At 42.2% G+C, this 19,902-nt stretch overlaps 3 protein-coding genes across 9 annotated transcripts in view; 2 read left to right on the top strand and 1 right to left on the bottom strand.

Moving 5' to 3' along the window:
• GTF2E1 (general transcription factor IIE subunit 1) overlaps nt 1–7,154 on the bottom strand; it is a 54,458-nt gene extending 47,304 nt beyond the window's left edge. The window contains exons 1-3 of one of the 7 annotated variants that reach the window (XM_065676125.1): nt 7,063–7,154; nt 6,554–6,620; nt 5,939–5,995 (exon numbers count right to left, since the gene is read on the bottom strand). The gene's annotated coding sequence lies outside the window, so the exon portion shown is untranslated. The remainder of the gene's footprint in view (nt 1–5,938; nt 5,996–6,553; nt 6,621–7,062) is intronic. The other 6 variants (XM_065676127.1, XM_065676126.1, XM_065676130.1 and 3 more) reach the window with 6 other exon arrangements.
• A 170-nt stretch (nt 7,155–7,324) lies between these two features.
• On the top strand, nt 7,325–19,167 carry RABL3 (RAB, member of RAS oncogene family like 3). The gene is made up of 8 exons (XM_065676123.1): nt 7,325–7,401; nt 7,966–8,057; nt 9,171–9,300; nt 12,212–12,326; nt 14,153–14,303; nt 14,977–15,048; nt 15,975–16,013; nt 18,846–19,167. The coding sequence occupies exons 1-8, from the start codon at nt 7,356–7,358 to the stop codon at nt 18,909–18,911; spliced, it is 711 nt and encodes a 236-aa protein (XP_065532195.1). The 5' UTR covers nt 7,325–7,355; the 3' UTR covers nt 18,912–19,167.
• HGD (homogentisate 1,2-dioxygenase) overlaps nt 18,940–19,902 on the top strand; it is a 36,968-nt gene continuing 36,005 nt past the window's right edge. Inside the window, exon 1 of the mRNA XM_065676121.1 lies at nt 18,940–19,348. The gene's annotated coding sequence lies outside the window, so the exon portion shown is untranslated. The remainder of the gene's footprint in view (nt 19,349–19,902) is intronic.

The raw sequence follows: 19,902 nt of genomic DNA, 5'->3' as shown, positions 1-19,902 counted from the left end.
CTCAAAAATCTGTGATCATTTATCACATTTGCCTGCTTGGATATTTTTGGTTTCATATGAGAAACATTGCCCTCTCAAAAAACTTTAAGCAACCTTACCCACTGTAGCTTTATTACTCTCCAGACCGTCGTCTGCAACTAAGGTGGTATGTTCCTCTCAAGAGTTAGCACAGTACAACTGCAAAGCAATTAGGTTGTGGATTGTCCTGTCTTTTCTGCCTTTTGGGTAAGAAAACAACCCACACCCTTTTATTTTAAAATACTTTCCTGCTTGAGCTTTTCTTCTTCTCTAACTCAGGGCCAAATGGTATCCACAGTGCTCACATTTAAATGGACTGTTCATTTGTTGACTGCCAGCATGCAGGCTGAGTATAGCTTACAGAAAACTGCTTGGATGTCCAGCTCCAGCTTCACTTCAAGGAAATTAAAGTATGTTTATTATGGAATGAATTAGCTGTGAAACAAGTACTTCTACAGTCGGTTAGCTTTCTTTTGCATGCCAGATACATAATGATTTCTCCTACACAAAGGATGGGTTTGCATTAAAGGTAAAAGCATTAGCAATAAAGGATGCCCCATCATGAGTTAGCCATACAGTACTTTTGAATTTGTAAATCAGACCTGATCTGAACACCACCACAGAATGCTGCCCCTGAAAAACAGTTTCCATTGGAATTTTTACAGTCTTTGTCACTTAAAGATAAGTCTTGCTTTTGACTGTATCTGTCAGCTACATACTGATAGTACAAAACAATGCCAATGCAGAAGCAGGCCACAAGCTTGAATTTGATTAAATCTTACTTAGTTTAAGCACAGTATAACATTAATGTAAAGATCAATTTTATATAAAAGCTAGTACCCCAGGAGAGATTTTAAAAGTCAAAAGGTTTTTAACCCCCTTCTCTCCTCACCGATTCACTGTTCCCTGAAATTCCCTTGCAGAAAACCTTGGAATGCAACCTACAGTGAGTGGGCACTCACCGAAAAGTGAGTTTAAATAAGCACACCTCACCCTGAATACCTCACCTGAGAGCCAAGGGAAAGTGTTTTCTCTCCAAGAATCTCACAGGTAAGACAGCTGCAGATTTCCACAGGCACTTTCAAAACAGGTTTAAAGTACAATTTCCCAAATAATGCACTCCAACAGCTTAAACTGAGGCCTACAAGGGACTAATAAATAAAACCACCTCTAAGAGTCTATGCTTTCCCCTTGGTTTTCAGCAATAATTAAAGATTTAATAATATTTCTTAGTGTCAATCTCTAGAAAATATATTTTTTTTTCACCTAATGAGACCAGGAGTTTTCACACAATTATTTCCCCTCCTCTAATGGAGATTTTTAGCGATGTCCTCAGGTAATAGTGGGCATCTTGAGTGCAACACTGATTTTCTTCCAGGCATGGACATACGGACATGCAAACATCCTAGAAACACCACAAACCATTCTTTCCCATTAATCTCCACTTCAGAAAGTGGCGTAACACACATTAAGTTCTAAGTCCTGAATAAGACAGCCATTGGGTGAGACAACCAAGGGACTAGTGTCGGCTTTAAGACAGAAAAGAAGAAAAAAAAAAATCAAGAAATAAAGCCAAAGAACACCCCTGTCAAGCTTTGTTACATGAAAGTCAACAGCGCTGAACACATCTAACTTAGCTCTAAAAATAAGCATGAACACATGTTCAGCAAGCACCAGTTTTGATATTACATTAAGGCCTAATGCCAGACTGATCAAAAGTAAGGGCTCGAACAAGATCTGTACAGCTGGATGAACAACATGTTTTGCAACATCAATCTTGATAATCATGTAAACTAGACAATACAGAATGATGGCACAAGACAAGCACTTACAGAACTCTCCAGGCCAGGGACTAACACTGTTTCTCTAGAAAAAGCTGACTTCTGACCCATGAAGAATCCCAGCCTACAGCATAAGCACTGCAAATCCTTCCTACCTTTCAGCAGCAAGAAAGACAGTGATGCAGCTCACAAGCTGTAATCCAGTGCCACAAAAATACCAGTTTAAAATTCAAAAGCAGAGGACTTAGGCATTGCAACCTTGAGCAGTGATTTCACCTTCTATCAAAGCAGTAAGTCAAGCCTGAATTAATTACATGTGCAAAGAAATATGATAACATCTCCTAACAAGGTTTTAATGGACCTGCATCTGTTTCCTAATAATGTCTGTACTTCATTAATAATGTATGAACATCAAGGGATATTGTCAGGGAAAAAAAAAGAGAGAAAAAGAAAAGCAATGGCCAAGATACACCACAATGCAGTAAGCACCTACAGCACCAATAATAAAGCACACTGAGCAGGATGAGACTCAGACACCCAAAAGGTGTATTTCCATATTTAAGAATGGGTGTATTAAGAGACAGCTGTTGGGGTACTGTTCTGGGGAAATAAGTGAATACAATTAAATATTATGGGAACATAGATCTGCCTGTGTTATTGCAGTAGGACAGCAAGCCTAAATACACACAGGTCTTGAGCATAACTTGACATGCCAGAAAGGAAACTGAGAGAGCAGGTAACCATCAAAAACACATTCAGTCTGATCAAAGACAATTTAGGAGCCAGAAATTCAACTGAGCAAACATCTCCACTGGTCAGGACTTTCCTGATGCAGCATCAAAGCAACTCAACTCTTCTTCTCTGTGTACCAAGATTTCAAGAATACTTTCGCAAGCTCAACCAGGAGTTGTGCTAAGGATACTGGATCTGTTTTGCTTCCTGCTTTTCCTGACTAAAGCTGAGATGAAAGACAAAGAAGCCCTAACAAGATGACACCTAGAAGCCACAAAGTAGATGAAACTAGAACTACAAGTTATGACAGCGTAAGTCAGCCAGTGAATTAACCCGAATTTTCGTCTAATACTGCAAATGAATATCACGTTGTTTTAACATAACTCTGGAGCTCATATTAATTTCACTAGTAATTTCACCTCAAACAAATTAATGAAGTCTCACTGTTCATGTATTTGACACTGTAAACAGTGTAAGAGCAGGATCTGGAAAAAGGAAGCAGACTCCTCTTCACTCATTTTGGCATACAAACCCTTTTTAACACCCCAGAACTCTTCTGGAGGAAAACCTGAGAGTTGCAAGGTTGGCTTGGAACTTAGGTCTATCAGACATATTGTTAAATCCTGGAAAGGTGCTTCCTGCTTTTCCCCACATCTAATTTAAATCATTAGTGCTCTTTTTCACTAAATCTTGAGGCCGGATTTTGGTGATCTAGTGTGAGGCATTCCTGCACATGGCATGGGGCTGGAACTGGATGATCTTAAGGTCTTTTCCAACCCAACCATTCTGTGATTTGTCTGGAAAACATTTGTGCAGGCTTCTGCCATAAGACTTCTTTAAAAGGAAAAAAAAAAAATAATTGCTTATACCACTGACCCAGTTTCTTCAGGAAAAATCAAAATCAGGTTATAAGAAGAGTCCCTCACTTGTAAACATGGCAAGTAAAACAGGTTCCTGTGAGCCAGTGTATACCATATCCCACTCCAGTAGTCACTTGCAAACACCAGATCCTAGTTTGTAGTCTCTCACTCTAATAAAATCTAGAATTCTGTCTTCCTGAAGAGGTTGAGGTTATGCTGAGGGGTGATTCTGAATCTTCCCAACTACAGGGAAGGAAGGCACAAAATTTAGAACTACAGTGGGAAAACATGCTATCAAGATTTTAAATGTCTGCACAATGTAACCTCAGACACTACTCATCCTTTCCAGAAACTGGGAAATGGCACAGAATCTGCCATTTTCAAGTCTACTTTTTTCATCTTTCTCTGTAGAGAGTGGGTGATCTAGGCGGTATGTCCATATTATCCTGAACTGCCTTTATCCCGTATCAGCTGGAAATCCAAAGTCTTCTGGCATTTTATCAAAAGCTTATGGAATTTCATTCCCTGGTGACTTAGGAACACTACTGCTCAGCCTTCCATCTGCATGAGAAATCGTGTATCTTCATTGCAAGACCTGCTCTGAAGTATTAAAGGGAAAAGAACAAACTGCTTTCACTCAAATAGTACCTCCTTGTTGGCATTCCATAAACTGAAACCAAGAGGCCACAAGTATCGAATGGTTTTCTTCACTGAAGATGAAAAGCTGAACTACAGCAGCACACAGAAAGGCTGAAGGGCCTGGCTGAAATTAGGACATTTTTCACCTAATTTCACAAGTAAAAATATATGGAACCACATATAAGGCCACACAGTCTGCCCACGCAAGGCAGAAATTGAACAACGCAGGCTCAGGATTTAATTCTCAGTCACATTCATAATCTAAACCTGACCTAGACAATAGCAAGATGTCAGTAAATTAAAGGACTATCTATGTGCATGTATACAAACAGATGCAGTACTCAGAAGTCCTTCAAATACATGTTAGCATTAACAAACTATTTACAGTTGTAGACAAAAAAATTACGAGTGCACTATATACGGAAGGCCAAACTTAGTGGCTAGAATAGTGAAGGTACAGTTTCCTGTTCCACCTTAAGTCTAATTATACCCTCCCTCCCACAAAGAAATCTTTCTTTTACTTCCCAGCCTCCAGCAACAACCCCCACCATTCTGTGCTCATTTTGACACTTGCCTGTTCATGTTGAAAGGTGAATTAAGTTGATAAAAAGTGAAAAACTGATGTGCCAAAAAGCAATAAATAGGGTATTTTAGAGGGAGAGCAAGGGGGAAAGTTCAAAAACTGGATCACTCACATTACCAGTGTAGAGCCTACACAAAACACAGAGAAGAAAGCATGGCTAGGGGTGTAGAAGAGTGAGCTTTCTCCATGAGGTGGCATAGATGTTAAAGTGACTCAATTGTAACGTATAGCCACTAGAACATTTTAACCATAAGCATCAGAAACTCTGATAATTTACACTTCAATTTGAATTTATTCCAGTGGAAGAATACCTGCTATTATCTCAGCATTAGCCCTTACATAATCAGGTTGTAAGGTTTGAGGTCTTTTTTAAAGGAAAAAAAAATAAGAGCACTTGTCACAAATAGCAAGCTTAAGGTAGTCATGATTACACCGAAGTACACTGGGCTTAACCCCAGCATTCCTTGTTAAGTTTCTGACAAGAATTAAGAAATAATTATTTGTCACATCCTGCATTCAATGGGACTTCTCATCATGATAGATGATATGAGTGCTAGTGTCTGATTTTCAGGAATTTCAGATGAAGATTTATGCAAACATTAGGTTCAGAAACGTTTTAGTGCATCAGGGTGCAGCAAACAAGTGCATACACTAGGGACTTAAGCAACAAAGAAATAGAAAAACTAAGTAACAAAATACCAGCTAACTAAGTAACAAGATACCATTCGTGTAGTTTCTTGTTCAGTGAAGAATTCACTAAAGCATCCTGTGTGAAAGCAAGCTGTAAATGGTATCTTAAAGGACATAGAAGGTAGGAATGGAATTCCATCATCCCTTATAGCTTCCAGAAAGGTATTTCCTCCTCTCCCAAGCATACGCCTCTGCTCTCTCCCATGCCAGCTCTAGCACTCAGAAGGCCTGCCTGTGCACCAATTTGCATCACTAAACGGCATAAAAATTCCTCTTTTACTACCCCTTTTACTAGGTTTTTTGACAGTTTAATGAGCTAGTGGAAAAGTCTGATGAGGAAGAGAAACAAGAGATGTGAGAGGATGCCAGTGCAGAGGAAGAGATGAAAGAAGAAATTCCACTTTTTGCAACTGAAAAATCTGCCACCTGTATTATGTGAAAATGTGCCTTAACTATGCACTGCCGAACACCTTTTTCAGAATGCTGATCTTCCTTCTGAACCACCTGTAAGGATACCAGTTTGACAGCTGGGTCCTTTAACAGCTCAGGGCCATTATATGTGACACTCATCTGCTTCGCAAGGAAGCAGCAAGCTCATGAAGCCAGAAGAAAGCTAATGCACAAAACAAAAATACCTTGCTGACCTGGCGAACTGAACGCTTTCACCATATGGGCTCAACCAGTGGTCAAACCTGGAAAAAAAAAAGGGATGAGCTAGATTTGTTATAGTGCCAGTTATGACCCAGATTCCCCTAATTTTGCAGCTTCCTTGAGATTACAAATCACAGAATCAACTCGGTTGGAAAAGACCTTTAAGCTCATCAAGTCCAAACATCACCCCAGCCCTGCTAAGGCCACCATTAACCCAAGAGGGCCTTGTCTACACGGTGTGTGAACACTTCCAAGGACGGTGACTCCAGCACTGCCCTGGGCAGCTTGAGCCTTCTCTTCTCCAGACTGACCCCCCCAGATCCCTCAGCTGTTCCCCATCACACTTGTGCTCCAGGCCCTGCACCAGCTCCATTGCCCTTCTCTGGCCCCACCCCAGCACCTCAATGTCTCTCTTGTAACGAGAGGCCCAGAACTGAACGCAGGATTCGAGGTGGGGCCTCACCAGTGCCCAGCGCCCACTGCAGGGGGACGATCACTGCACTGGCCCTGCTGGCTACACTATAATCGCACAGATTTCATAGATCGTTGTAGCAGATTAAGCTTTAAAGCCAAGCAAAGCAGAGAAGCCGTTATGCTACCTGCACAGCTTCCCATTCCATACCCGCTTTTACATGTTGACTTTTAAACATTCAATCGTGCAGGCTCCTGTAGGAGACAGAGGGAAAGGGGTTTACACCGTATTCCCTAAAAAATACCCCAATCAATCACGGAAACCCTCCAAACCACGCCAGAGGAGGGGGCACACGGTGGCACAGAGCCTGAGGCAAAGCGGGCTGCGAGGGCAACGGCCCAGCCGGAGGACAGCACTCGGGGAACACGAACCCCGAGAGCACGAACCCAAAACAACTGGGAAAGGGGGGGCACGGAGCGCCACGCCGGGAGCCCCTGAGGGGCCGCCTCAGCCCACCGCGGCGGGGCCAAGAGGGGCGGAGCAGGGGAGAGGGCGCTTGGCTGTTTCCCCCAGCGGTACCGCATAAACGGCGGCTCAGGAGGCGGCGGCCCGGCGAGGAGACACCGAGGGCCGGCAGCGGGGCCGCCGTGTGTCCGCAGGGGGAGGAGGGTCACGGCGGCCGGGGCCGGCACTGACCTGCAGCCGCCGGCAGCTCTGCCCGCCCTGAGCGGCGCTTCCGGCGTCAGAGCCTGGCGCACGGCGAGCGTCACAACGCGACGCGCACCCCCCCACCCTTGGAACCAATGGGAAAACCATCCAATCAGAGCCTCACAAACCCTCCCGCACCGCCAGCAGTTCCCGCCCATCACTGGAGTTGAACCAATCAGAAGTGAAAGTTTGAGCAGCCAGCCAATAGGCTGAGGGAAGCGGCAGGAACGTGCTCTGCGATTGGCGGAGGTGTCCCGGGTTGTTGCCGGCCTGGGGATAAGATGGCGGCCTTGGACAGGGTCAAGGTGCTGGTGTTGGGTGACTCCGGTGAGTGTCGCTCCCCGCGCGCGGGGACGGCGGGCGGCGGCCCCCTTCCGCCGACACCGAGGAGCCGGGACGCGGCTGCCTCCGGGGGCGCATGCGCGGTGCGCCGCCCCCCTCATCTGCGCGGCCCTTCCTGGAGACGGGCCAGGGGCACCCCGTGTGTGTGTGTGCGCACCATGGAGGACCCCTTCCCTCTCTGCCTTGGCGGTTGGGCACTGGTGGGCGGCTGTTAACGGCTGCTGAGTTGAGTTAGAGCTTCTAAATTAGGGGGGGCTCAGGCTGGAGATGAGGAGCAATTCCTTCCCCAGAGGTGCTCAGGCACTGGAGCAGGCTGCCCAGGGCAGTGCTGCAGTCACCGTACCTGCAAGTGCTCACACACCGTGTAGAAGAGTACCTCAGTGCCATGGGTTAGTGGTGGCCTTGGCACTGCTGGGATAATGGTTGGACTGGATGAGCTTAAAGGTCTGTTCCAACAGAGCTGATTCTGCGATTGTGCCCAGCTGCTCTTTGGTGTTTTCTCTGGCTTTGTGTGATCTCCCAGGAGCTGTTCTCTGTGTGTGCTTGCAGGTGTTGGGAAGTCTTCGCTTGTTCACCTCTTATGCCACAACCAAGTGTTGGGAAACCCATCCTGGACGGTGGGCTGCTCGGTGGATGTTCGAGTAGGTGATGTGCCTGACTTCTGGGTAGCCCTACCTTGAAGTGTAAGGGAAGGGCCTTGACTTTTTTACCCTTTCATTACTTACTGCTCCAGAAAAAGGTGTATTTTGGTGTTCTGTTCTGCTGAGGGTTTAATTTATTGAAGCAAACAGCAATAAATGTGAGCCAAGCACTTGCATAAGCAAGTTTTCTCCTTCCAAAGTTGTTAAAATCAGGCAGGATATTTGTCATTTGTAGCACCTCTCCTGACTCCAGTGGTCCCTGGCATGTTACAAGTCACAGAGCAGACTTCCAAGTCAGAAGGCGCAGAATTGAAACCACACTTCCTTAAGAAACAGTCAATGCACAGCCAAACTGTCAGCCAGACACACTGGGGCAAAGCAATTTGCTTGTTTAATTTGAGGGCGCTGGTTGTGACCATAGGATTGCTTCTCCTCCTGTGTGCTCATTGCAGAACCTACTGTCAGAGGAATGAGGATATTAACCTAGCAAGTTTTTGGCCCAACCTGCAATCCTCATAGGATAGTAATAAATGTTTAAGTTTTTTTCCTTCATTGCTCTTTGCCCCACTCTCCTTGAAATATGCTGCTATAGGTTAGGAATATATTTCCAAAATCTGGGGAGAAGAAATGTGGTGACCCTGTTTGACTGTGGAGCAAAACTTAACCCAGGGGCAAAAATTAACCCAGTTGAGGTGTCAATGAGAATTTGGAGAGGAAGAAGTTGTGGTCAGTTGGAATCCAGTGTGGGCCCCTGTGTTAATATGCTTGCAGTACTACCATGCAGGAAGTCGTGGCCTTACTTTTTCACCTGCTTTAGCAACATGCTATTTCTAAGCATGTCAGGAGGCATTAGGTTTGTTAATACTGAGGTGGAAAGGATACTCCCTGCACATTCTTAAAGCTCCATCTCATACAGGAGCTGCAGTATCCAGTGGCCACTGCTTGACTCATTCCATCCCTCTTCTATTTAAGAGATTTGAAATGGTGTCAACATGAGCATTTACAAGATATTATCCAAGTACAATAATCCTTCCAGCTGACTGCCCATGTGTTTTGTGTATTAACTCCTGTGAGCTGCTGCTGTGGTCATGTATGATGCGAATTTTTCATCAGATCCATGACTACAAAGAGGGGACTCCAGAAGAGAAGACTTACTACATTGAGCTGTGGGATGTTGGAGGTTCAGTGGGTAGTGCCACAAGTGTGAAAAGCACACGAGCAGTATTTTATAATTTGCTGAATGGTAAGTTTGCTTGCTGTAAATCTGGTTTTATCACTATTTCTGTTGAGCTGTCTCTTGGTTCTGGGGCAGGATTCCTCTAAGTGTGGCTGAGGGCTATATTGTTCTCTTTTCTGATTTCAGTGCATTCATACAGAAAAAAAAATGATACAATTCATAGGGACAATTTGATGGGTTCAGTTTTGAACTGGAAAGCTATTTTAGGCAGACCCATGCAGATGAGCTTCATTAGCTTTTAGCTTCAGTCTTGTGCAGCTGGTGCAGCAGGGACTCTTTGACGCTCTAGTGATGTCCCTTACAGCTATGCTTGCAGGCATAAAGGTTCTCTTCACATTTCCAGGCCTGATGTGCCTGCAGAAATATGATTTATATTTTCTTGTCTGTTCAGTTCCAAAACCTGCCTCAGGGAAATAATGATTTGAATTTATATGAATTTCAATAATTATATCTTACCCTGGCAAATCTGAATTGGTGTCCCATAAAATTGCAATATGCTAATAACCATCTTGCCTCTGTTCATTTAATTTGACAAATTATCTTTAAGAATTGAATCTTGCAACTTGCTCTATATAGAAAGTAGTATTTTAGGCCTTCTATTGAGATTCTGACTTAAAGGCTGAGTAGTTCATCAGAACCAGCAGTAAGAGCAAGCAAGAGATTATAAACATAACAAAGCAGTATTTCAGTTGTTACTTTTTGGCATCTCGGGATTGTTCATTACAAATAGATGTGTACAAGATTAAAAACTGCTTCTGAAAAACTGTCTCAAATGTTCTGTTGGATTTTCTTGTTCCAGATCATTTGAGGGCCTTTCGGTAATGTGTTAAGCCATACAATAAACATCTTTGCTTTATGATACTTTAACTAGTTATTTCTTCCTCCTTTCTCAGGAGGAAAACTGTGTGTAGGTACTTCTTGCTTATGCTGTTAACCAGACTGCTGTAAGTAAGGTCTGAGTTAAGTTGTTCTCTCAAAGCAAGCCTCTTTGGTGTATGTTAAAGATGGATTTCTTTTTGACACCAAGTCCACAGCATGCTAGTGAGCGTGGGTCAGACTTGGAAATACCCTACGAGAGCCCATTAGGAGATGAAATCCTGAACTTATGTGTCTGAATTATGATTGATGATGTTATTAAAATAGGGTTATTTATCTCCACTGCCCCAAAGTTATTATTAGGCAGCTCACATTTGGAAACTGTTGACTTTGGTAGTTTGTCTTGGCTCTGGTTTCTTTCATTAGATTAATTTCTTCATTAGAGCTTGTCTCACAAATTGCCTCTGTTTGACCTGATTTAAGAAGAGAAGATGAATGTGTTCCCTCTGCCTGATTGCTTATGCTTTCTGGCCTTGCAGTGATCTGAAAACCTGAGATCAAAAAGCAGTTGATGTTTAGTTGTGGCAGCATCTGTGCAGGCTGTCAGAGACCTGGTTGTTGACAAGGTTAGGTGCAGTTTGCTTTTGGTTTGACCGCAGGTCTTGTGCTTTGGTGACCCTCCATCTGGTGTGTGGACTGTGATAGTCTAGGACAGTGACTGAACAGTAAGGCTGTGGATTGCAGGCCTTAATGGGGGAGGAACATTTCCTTGGGTAGTCATTGGTCCTGCCTGCTCTTTTTTGATGTTGACACAGTTTTTTTTCTTCTGGTGCAACTAACTCTTTTGGTTTTCAGTGAAGCAGATAAGGAACTAACCAATCCAAAACATAACTGAGGAAGAGTGGAAGTGGGGAGGGTTTCTCACAGATTATGCAGCAGTGCCTCTGAATTTGTTGCTGTATGCCAAGTCATCTTGTATCTCACTTTTTCTCCCTACACTGGGAGCGGACACACAGTCGAGTTGCCTTTTTACACTGTTACTGAGATAAATGCTTTGAAATAGAGCTGTGGCTGTGATATGTTCAGAACTCTCATAGGAGAGTCTGTGCACAGTGGTGTGGGGTAGTGGAAACTGTTTGTGGAAATGTGGTTTCTTTTATAGTGTGTACAGTGGGTGGCACCTTTGGGAGTTCAGATGAAAGATAAAATTAATACTTTTTCTCCACATGTAGGCTGTGAAATGTGTTGAGAATGCATCCTGATGAAGATAAGGGTTATAATTCCATTTTTTACTTGAATTGTTAGTTTGAAGTCTAAAAGAAGTGGGAACATTCTACAGGCCACAGAAGGTGTGAATAAATAGAAGAAATTTACTAGCAGGAGTTGGTAATTGAGTTAAGAACTGTGGTTATCAGAAGTGGGTGTCTGTTAATAGCACAACTAGGAAGTTTGGCTGGCTGTTATTCAGAATTTACATTCTGAAGGATCATGGTAATGAAAAATGCTAGAAGCTTTATCTTAAAAACATGAAATCTTATTAATTTGTGTTTCTACCAGCCATTTGGTGGACAGTGAAAGTTTATCAGAGATTGATACCCTTTGGATACCTCCCCAGGTATGTAGCATTAGATCTTGAAAATACAGGAATGGAACAGTGCTCTCTAAACTCTTTGAAACAAAGAAACAGCCTTTAGACTTCTTGGATGGTGTAATAAAAAGATAGTTGTGTTTACCAGGTAGGTAAACCAGAGAAAGGCTGAATTCTCTGATGCAGTAGTATGGAGTTTCAGTATCATTAGGACCAGACAGAGCAGAATGAGGAAATACCCACAGGCTTCTTGTGGATTAAACTTTGAGGTGTCTGTCCCTTTCCTCCTTTTATGAGATTTTTCTCTTAGCTCTTCCTGAATTCTTGATAAGCAGCTTTAAAAGCATGTCGCATCCTAGTATTTTCAGCTTTACTCATTCACTGTAACTGAAGCAGTTATACATCCCTTTCTTCATTCTCAAATAGCTGGGAACCTGCAGATACCATTTGGGTAAGATAAGGAAAAAATGTATATCATTAAATCGGATCTTGCTGCCTTCTCTTTCACTTTAGGCATAATATTAGTGCATGACTTAACCAATAAGAAATCATCCCAGAATTTGTATCGCTGGTCTTTGGAAGCACTCAACAGAGATGTCGCTCCAACAGGAGTTCTCGTGACAAATGGGTGAGTGAAAAACATATGTGCAGGGTTAAAGAATCATTCCAAGTTGTTATGGAAGGCTTTGTTCATTTCTGAGTCTGCTTGAAGTCCACATGAAATTGGATGTGGTTAGACTTAAAGAATAAAATGGGGGATATAAAAGAAAATCACTGGGTTTGGTTTTGCTTTGGGTTTTTTTATGTTACCCGTCGGACCATTTTGCTGGTAGGGAAAAGGTGTTATTATACATCCTTCATTTGTCTGAGGCCTCTCTCAGAGTGGGTTTAGTCCCTGATACCTGAAGACGTGTGTCAGTACTGAGACGTGCAGAGCCCTTGTACAGGAAGTCACAGAATCACAGAATCACAGAATCCCAAGGGTTGGAAGGGACCTAAAAAGATCATCTAGTCCAACCCCCCTGCAAGAGCAGGGTAACCTACAGTACATCACACAGGAACTTGTCCAGGCGGGCCTTGAATATCTCCAGTGTAGGAGACTCCACAACCCCCCTGGGCAACCTGTTCCAGTGCTCTGTCACTCTTACAGTAAAGAAGTTCTTCCTGATGTTAATGTGGAACTTCCTATGCTCCAGTTTACACCCATTGCCCCTTGTCCTATCACTGGATATCACTGAAAAAAGCCTAGCTCCAGTGTGATGGGATGGCATGTCTCTGTTCCAAAAGGCTTTCCCTCCATGCACCAACACTGAGGAACTTCACTTACTTTTTTTTATTTCGGTGATGAGGGAATTGTTTCAGGAGTATGGCTAAAAATTTTCTTAGGAAACTGCTTAAACAGCATATTTGCTTGTAAAATTCTTACCAAGTATTTCCTTCTGTACCTCAATGCTCCTGTTATACATACCGTCAAGGAGGTTTTAAGATGATTGATAAACCTCACATGTGAGCAGGGAGGCAATAATAAGGGGTAGCTTTTTGTGGGAAGAGTATTGGTTGCTTACCTGCCTGTGCTGGTACACAGGTAGAAACATGGGAAAGGGAAAAGAGGATTTGCATTACAAAACCTGCAGATTTCTCCGGTTTTTCCACATGCAGGTTGTTCGCTATTGTTTAAATTCTCAAAAGCTGAACTTCTGTCAGGGACAGATGCTCAGCCATTAGTACAAGTTGTTGCTCTTGGTTGTAAAATTACTTTCTGGAAATTTTGGTCTAGGTAAAAGTGAAGACAAGTGGTGATCCTAGCTGAGGAGAAGGGTTGGAGCTTGGATTTGTGAAGACAATTAATTGCAAAATTATTTCTGTTATAAAGGCTATCTTTGATCATTATTTGTATCTGAATCAAAGCTTGTTGGAATTCAGCTTATGGTGGCTACCCTTACTTGAATGTAGAATTAGTTACTAGACACCACACAATTGCTATTGATCTAAGCTTTGTGCTTTGATCTAAGCTGGAAAAGGGGTGGTGTTTCACAGTTGCAATTTATTTCACATTCTTATTTCATTGTCCCTCTTTAAAAAGTGTGTGTATGTAGGAACTTCAGATGTTCAGAGATGCCAGCTCTCTCATCTGTCTCTGATGCCTGCATATGCTTTGTGCAATACTGGAAGTCCTGTTTATTTCCTGCTTGTGTTAGCATTTGTTCTGCAGTTCATCTGTGTTGAAAAGAAGTCCAGCTCTTGATTTCTTCGCTCTTTCTTTCCATTTCTCTGTAGTGACCTAGATGCAGAAGCCCTTCCTTAATTTACAGATACAGCACATTCTCACTTAGATAAATAATGACCCATAACAAATAAGTGACCATTATTTGAAAGGGCAGGGGAGCTGAATGTGCCCCTGTGCCCACTTACATGACCATCACTTCGTTCAGGAGTGTATGTTTCCCTCATCAGGGACTATGACCGTGAACAGTTTGCTGATAACCAGATTCCACTGCTGGTAATAGGAACTAAGCTGGATCAGATCCCAGAAACTAAGCGGAATGAAGTTTTAACCAGAACAGCTTTCTTGGCCGAGGATTTCAACGCTGAAGAGATTAATTTGGTTAGTATCCTTGTCATGAGGGTTGTTATTCTTTTATACAGGAGTCTGATTTTTAGTAAGTAAAGATGTTGTGACAAAAGTTGGGCTTTTGCAGGTTTTCTCAATGATGGTGGAGTCACGCTCGTTTTGATAGGCTGTCCCCCTTGCTTAATGAAGCTGTCATCTTTGTTTCACTAGAGATGTAGGGGGTGTTAGATAAGGTCACCAAAACTTAGAATTGATGACTGGGAGTCGTATCCTCTTCCCTGTTCTTAGTTCTGATGCAGACTATCTTTGAATGAAACATCAAGATCATTTTATTCTTATATACACGTATATATAAGATGTATATATATGTGTATAAAAAGATACACACATGCTGTGTGAATGCTTGTATACAGGCACACACAATCTCATGTGTAGCATGTACAAATGATTAGCTGACTGTATAGCTGGTGGCAGAAGGGACGTGTGGAGCACATAAGGGGGTGCTTAGAATTCTCTGGTTGATTCACAGAACAGAAGTTGGCCTTTTCTCTCAAATGGTTCTGGAGCAGAAATGAGTAGATACGCTGTGTTTTCCCTGGCTGACTCCATATGCCTGTATCAGGGAAGGGGTATGTTGATTTCCATGTATAGGGCTTCCTTGCATTGATTTCCTTGTGCTTGGTATGTTTTCTTTCGTGTGTTCTAGGATTGCACCAATCCTCGTTACCTGGCTGCAGGTTCATCCAATGCTGTCAAACTAAGCAGGTTTTTTGATAAGGTAAGTCAAGTCAATTAAATTATGCTTTATATTTCTATGTATTGTATGCTGGGGGAGGCCAAAGATTGGTCTGCATTAACAAACCTCTAGAAAATATCTTGAAGATTTTATGCTTGATCTGCATAGAACAATGAAAAATAATGTGCAAAGGCACTCTGCATAGGTTTTGGGAGTCCTTTGGCAGGCCAGAGGGTTTGCAGTGTGCTAAGGCAGTAATGTGGGGAGTTCCAAGACTATGGTTAGCTCTGTTAATCCTGGTTAAAGCATATTACTGTCCCTGCAAAAGAGTGTCAAGGCCTACAGTGAAAGCAATAGAAGGAATGCTTTGGTTTAAGCATCCCCTCAACAAAGATACCATAGTGGAGCGGATCACTTCATGCACGTAACAGATCATGCTTTAGAGGAAATTTGGCTTGAATTTTCTTTGGAGGAGGGTGTGGATTGTACAGTGATACAAATAACCTTTTGGTTCTTAGATTGTTGGTACTGCCCACATAGGTATCCTTCTACCTCTTCTCAAGCATCACCTATGTGCAGGGGCTACTCAGAACTCCTAAAGTTATGTACATGCAAAATGAGCTTTTTCTAGCGCTCAGAACTGCTGCACATGCAGAGAGGGACTGGAATAACTGAGTCTAATATAGTAAGGAGGCACCCAAACCATCACCTCTGTTACTAAGCGGTCTAACTAAATGAGGTGTGTTTGAGTTGAGAATAACACAGCTTTACTAAGAATGGCTGGAGGTGGCTACTCTTTCTGTGGGTAATAGGGCATTGCACTTAAAGCAATAGGCCTGGAGCAGGTGACGTGGGTTTAGACCTTGTCCCAGTTAGCTGTGAGTTTCAGTGTTCACATGTGAACTGTTGATTGGAATCTGAGGCTATGCATATGCCTGCCAGCTAAGGTCATTCTCTGTTTTTCCCAGGTCATAGAGAAGAGATACTTCTTAAGAGATGGCAATCAGGTTTGTCATTTTTCCTCCTTTTTTTTGTTTCTCCCTCTGTCATGAAACAGTTGTCAGAGTCCTCTTAAAACATGAGCTTCACATGGCTTAAGTGATAACATGTGCTGGTAATTGAGTTTTTAAATCTGTGGAAGCACAGCTGTTTTAGATAGACAGAATAATGGCAGACTTTGGAGACCTCATAGCAACCTTCCAGTATCTGAAGGGGGCCTATGAGGATGCTGGGGAGGGACTGTTCATCAGGGACTGTAGTGACAGGACAATGGATAACCGGTTAAAACTTAAACAGGGGAAGTTTAGATTGGATATAATGAAGAAGTTCTTTACTGTAAGGGTGGTGAGGCACTGGAGTGGGTTGCCCAGGGAAATTGTGAATGAGCCAACCCTGGCAGTGTTCAAGGCTGGGTTGGTTTAGTTTGAGGTGTCCCTGCCCATGGCAGGGGAGTTGGAACTAGATGATCTTATGGTCCGTTCCAACCCTAATTCTTCTATGATTCTGTGACTTTTGTCAGCTGAAGTATTTGTCTGTAGTGTGATTGGCAGTGAAATAATTAAGTATGCTAACATAGGAGAAGTTGGAAGAGTAAGGTAAAATAGGCAAATATGATTTCTTTCAGATGTCTTAGTTTCAGGCTGCTTGGCTTCATGTTTAGGCCAGAGATGCTGCCCTGAAAGTCAATGAAAAGGCTTTTTTTGCGCAGCTGGAACTAGCATTTTATGGGTTTTGTATGGGTAGTTTTCACAGAACCAGTGGAGCCGCAAGGGAAATGGCAGTATGATACCACCTTGTAGTTAATCCCTAAATGGCTGAATTAACTGTTTTCAGTACACCTGGTGAAGAACCAGCAAAATAACTCTTCTGGTTTGGGCAGGCCATACTTCAACTTTTTTAGCCCCCCACCTTCCCATGTGCAGTCTACCCTGCAGCGAGTAGCAAGGTTCCACTTACTGTATCTATGAGGTGCTTGCAAATTACTGTGAATAGCACCACTAAAATACAGTCAAATGTATGGTTAGCTGTAGCTGTGCTGAAAGCCCCTTAGGGAGAGTGGGGGGAAAAAATAGTCAGGAATTACAAAATGCTTACTTTCTTTAAAATGGGTTTTTGGGGTTTTTTTGTGCCTTTTAAAAATGAATTGGCTTTTTTCCTCCTTCAGTTCTGCATGATGCCTTTTTCTTCCTCTCTTCCCTCCTCCCTGCATTCTTATGAAGGGAAGTCTCTCCCTTCCGTGGAGATAATAGCTTAATGCTAGAAATCTGCTTGTGTGCTGGTTGTCCTTGATGCATGATGTAAGATTTTTAGTTTTCTTATTTAATCATTTCTAGTGGCTAGCCAGGGATTAACTTTATATTCCTTATGGCCACATGTCAAAGATTATAGCTTGCTGATGGCTGCTTTTATCTGCCTCACTGACACCAGCTCAAAAGCTTAAAACAAATCTTAAGTAGAGGACAGTTCTATTTAAAGAGACAGAATCCAAATTGGAACCAGGGATTTCAATATAACCTCTTGATGTTTATGTTTTAAATTATCTATTTAATGTAAATCTTATGAATGTGTTTGTGTGTTTTCTACAGTAGATCCCTTTGATCACTTGTGTTTTGAGGTATTTCTGCTGTAGACTTCTTTAGGATTAAAAGAATGAGAAGCTCCAAATTGGGGCTCTGATGAGATCTCTGATGAGTAAATAATGGTTACTCTTAATTAGTGACTTTGATATCAAAAATGCTAAAGCAGATGATGTTTTACCTCGGGTGTCATGCTACGGTTTAGTTGTGATTGCATTCCTGAATGAATACCTTGCATATCTGTTTGCATTTTGGGCTTGAAAACCCCAACTACATGTAAATTGTGAGGGGGTTCAGTGGATTTCTCTTCTGGATAAGCTCTAGCTTTCTCAGTTCACCCATGAAGTGTGTAACTTAAGCAGTCTGCTTTGTATTCTAAGTTAGACGTTCATCTCATACCATCCATAAATGCCATGGTCTCTTGGCATGATGTGTAGTGCTTGGTTGACACCTTCCATTTTCATATACCGTGTTTCTTATAATAGTGTGGAATTGTTCTGGGAGATGGCTGGGCCTGCTGTTTGTGCTTGTTTGAAGTTAGCTATCTGAAAGTTACCCCGGACTGTAATCAAATAGTTTTATGATGCCAATAGACAGAGATCTTCCACAGTATTAGAAAGCAGTGCATCTCTTTCTTTTGGGGGAATTCATGAGTGCACTGCATTGCAAATCTGTTTGGAATACCATTAGCCAGAGAAGCTTCTGATGGTTTGAAGGAGATTTTCTTTGTGCGCACTCATTGATACAGTGTAAGCAGCATCTCCAGTTTGGCTGCAAAAGCAGGAGTGCTAATCACTTGCATCCTTGTAGCCATTTCTATTATGATGGTTGTTTTAAAGCTTTCAGCAATTGTTGAAACTACTTTAAACTACCAGTGAAGTACTCCTCTTTCAGGTTAGAAGGCGTAAAGTCTCAACAGCTCCTCAATAAGACTTGGGAATACTGTTTTATAGTTGTAAAAATTAACAAAGGAGAAATTCTTGTTTGCGTTTAAATTGGGGCGAAACAATGGACTTTGAATTCTGTAATTAACTGGTTTAGTATTTGCCGAGAAATTAAGGCTTTCATCATGGCCTTTGCCAAAAAAGCCACATTAAAAATGAGCCATATTCAAGTTTTGGAGCTTTTTAGTCCTGGTTCTGGAGACAGTGTGGAAGAGGAAGAAAGACATTGTTGCAGTTGGCTTGGTAACAGGCACTGAGATGTGGGCTAGAGGGAGCTCATGCTGATGCTGATATAATGACTTGTCTTTCATGTCTCTAGATTCCTGGCTTCTCTGAAAGGAAAAGATTTGGAGGAGGAACACTGAAGAGCCTTCATTATGATTGAACACTTAAGAAGTGGAAGATGACCTCTCAGAGTTCCTAACAACATTCCTATTCTGTCTGGATGCTTAAAGACAATAATGCTTATATCAAGCAGAATAAAATGATATAGGCTGCTGAAGCTACTTTTGCTGGAAAAGACTTAAGGAAAAATTCCCAAAAATTTCTAATCAGAAGCCTAGAGTGTTTCTTAGGATTGTAGGCCTTCTGGATATATGGGAACATTTGGGGAAAGCGTGCAATAAATTGAATGCCTCTCACATGGCTGGGGGAAGCTTTATCATACACAGCATATATGTATGGAGACATCTTTGTCTCCATTTTGGAAAACTTATGGACAGTCTTTGCAATGAATTACATGCATCATACATTCTCTGAAGGAGAGATGACACTGAGTGGACTTCTTAATTACAGGAAAGTGAACAAACAAGCAAGTAAAATGTAAGAATGGGTAAGGAACTGTCTGGAAAATAGAATGCCTTCACTAAATGAATAGTGGTGTTTCACCTGGAACATACTGTTCAGCCCTATTCAAAAGGGGTAAAAGAAGCAGGCAAGAGATGAAAAAAGACTGTAAGCCTTAAAAAGAAAATCATGAGGAGAAAACAAGTGGTATTAATTCTGCTGCTTAAAATTGTTTACTTTGGAGAGGATGAAGTGAATCGAGTGCTTCTGTTTCTCTTTCCATAATTAAGTGTGGTCTTCAATTAAAAGACATTGAAATCTGGGGGAAATAATGTTTTTATACAATGCTTATTTGGAACAAATGGTCTTAGTGAGCCTGAGGGCTTAGCAGATTGAGAAAGCATGAAATGTAAGAACACCCTCTGAATTAGAATGGCTTGAAATTTGAAAGGGATATCAAGTCCTGTAAAAAGCAGGAACTGAAAATGGTTAGAAGGGAGGTTCTATGAAGGGACATCTCCCTTTCATATTTAGTACTGAGGATAAAGGAGACTTGTCCTGGTCTGATGTGCTGTGCAGGGTGTTGTCTT

This window comes from Lathamus discolor, chromosome 4 (genome assembly GCF_037157495.1).
Source record: "Lathamus discolor isolate bLatDis1 chromosome 4, bLatDis1.hap1, whole genome shotgun sequence".
Taxonomy (NCBI): domain Eukaryota; kingdom Metazoa; phylum Chordata; class Aves; order Psittaciformes; family Psittacidae; genus Lathamus; species Lathamus discolor.
Note: the sequence above shows the minus strand (reverse complement) of the source record. Positions and strands in the feature narration are given on the sequence as shown.

Coding starts and splice junctions, on each gene's coding strand:
- RABL3 (XM_065676123.1), top strand. CDS start 7,356: ATGGCGGCCTTGGACAGGGTCAAGGTGCTGGTGTTGGGTGACTCCG. Junction 7,402..7,965: donor GCTGGTGTTGGGTGACTCCG/GTGAGTGTCGCT, acceptor GTGTGCTTGCAG/GTGTTGGGAAGTCTTCGCTT. Junction 12,327..14,152: donor GGAGTTCTCGTGACAAATGG/GTGAGTGAAAAA, acceptor TTCCCTCATCAG/GGACTATGACCGTGAACAGT.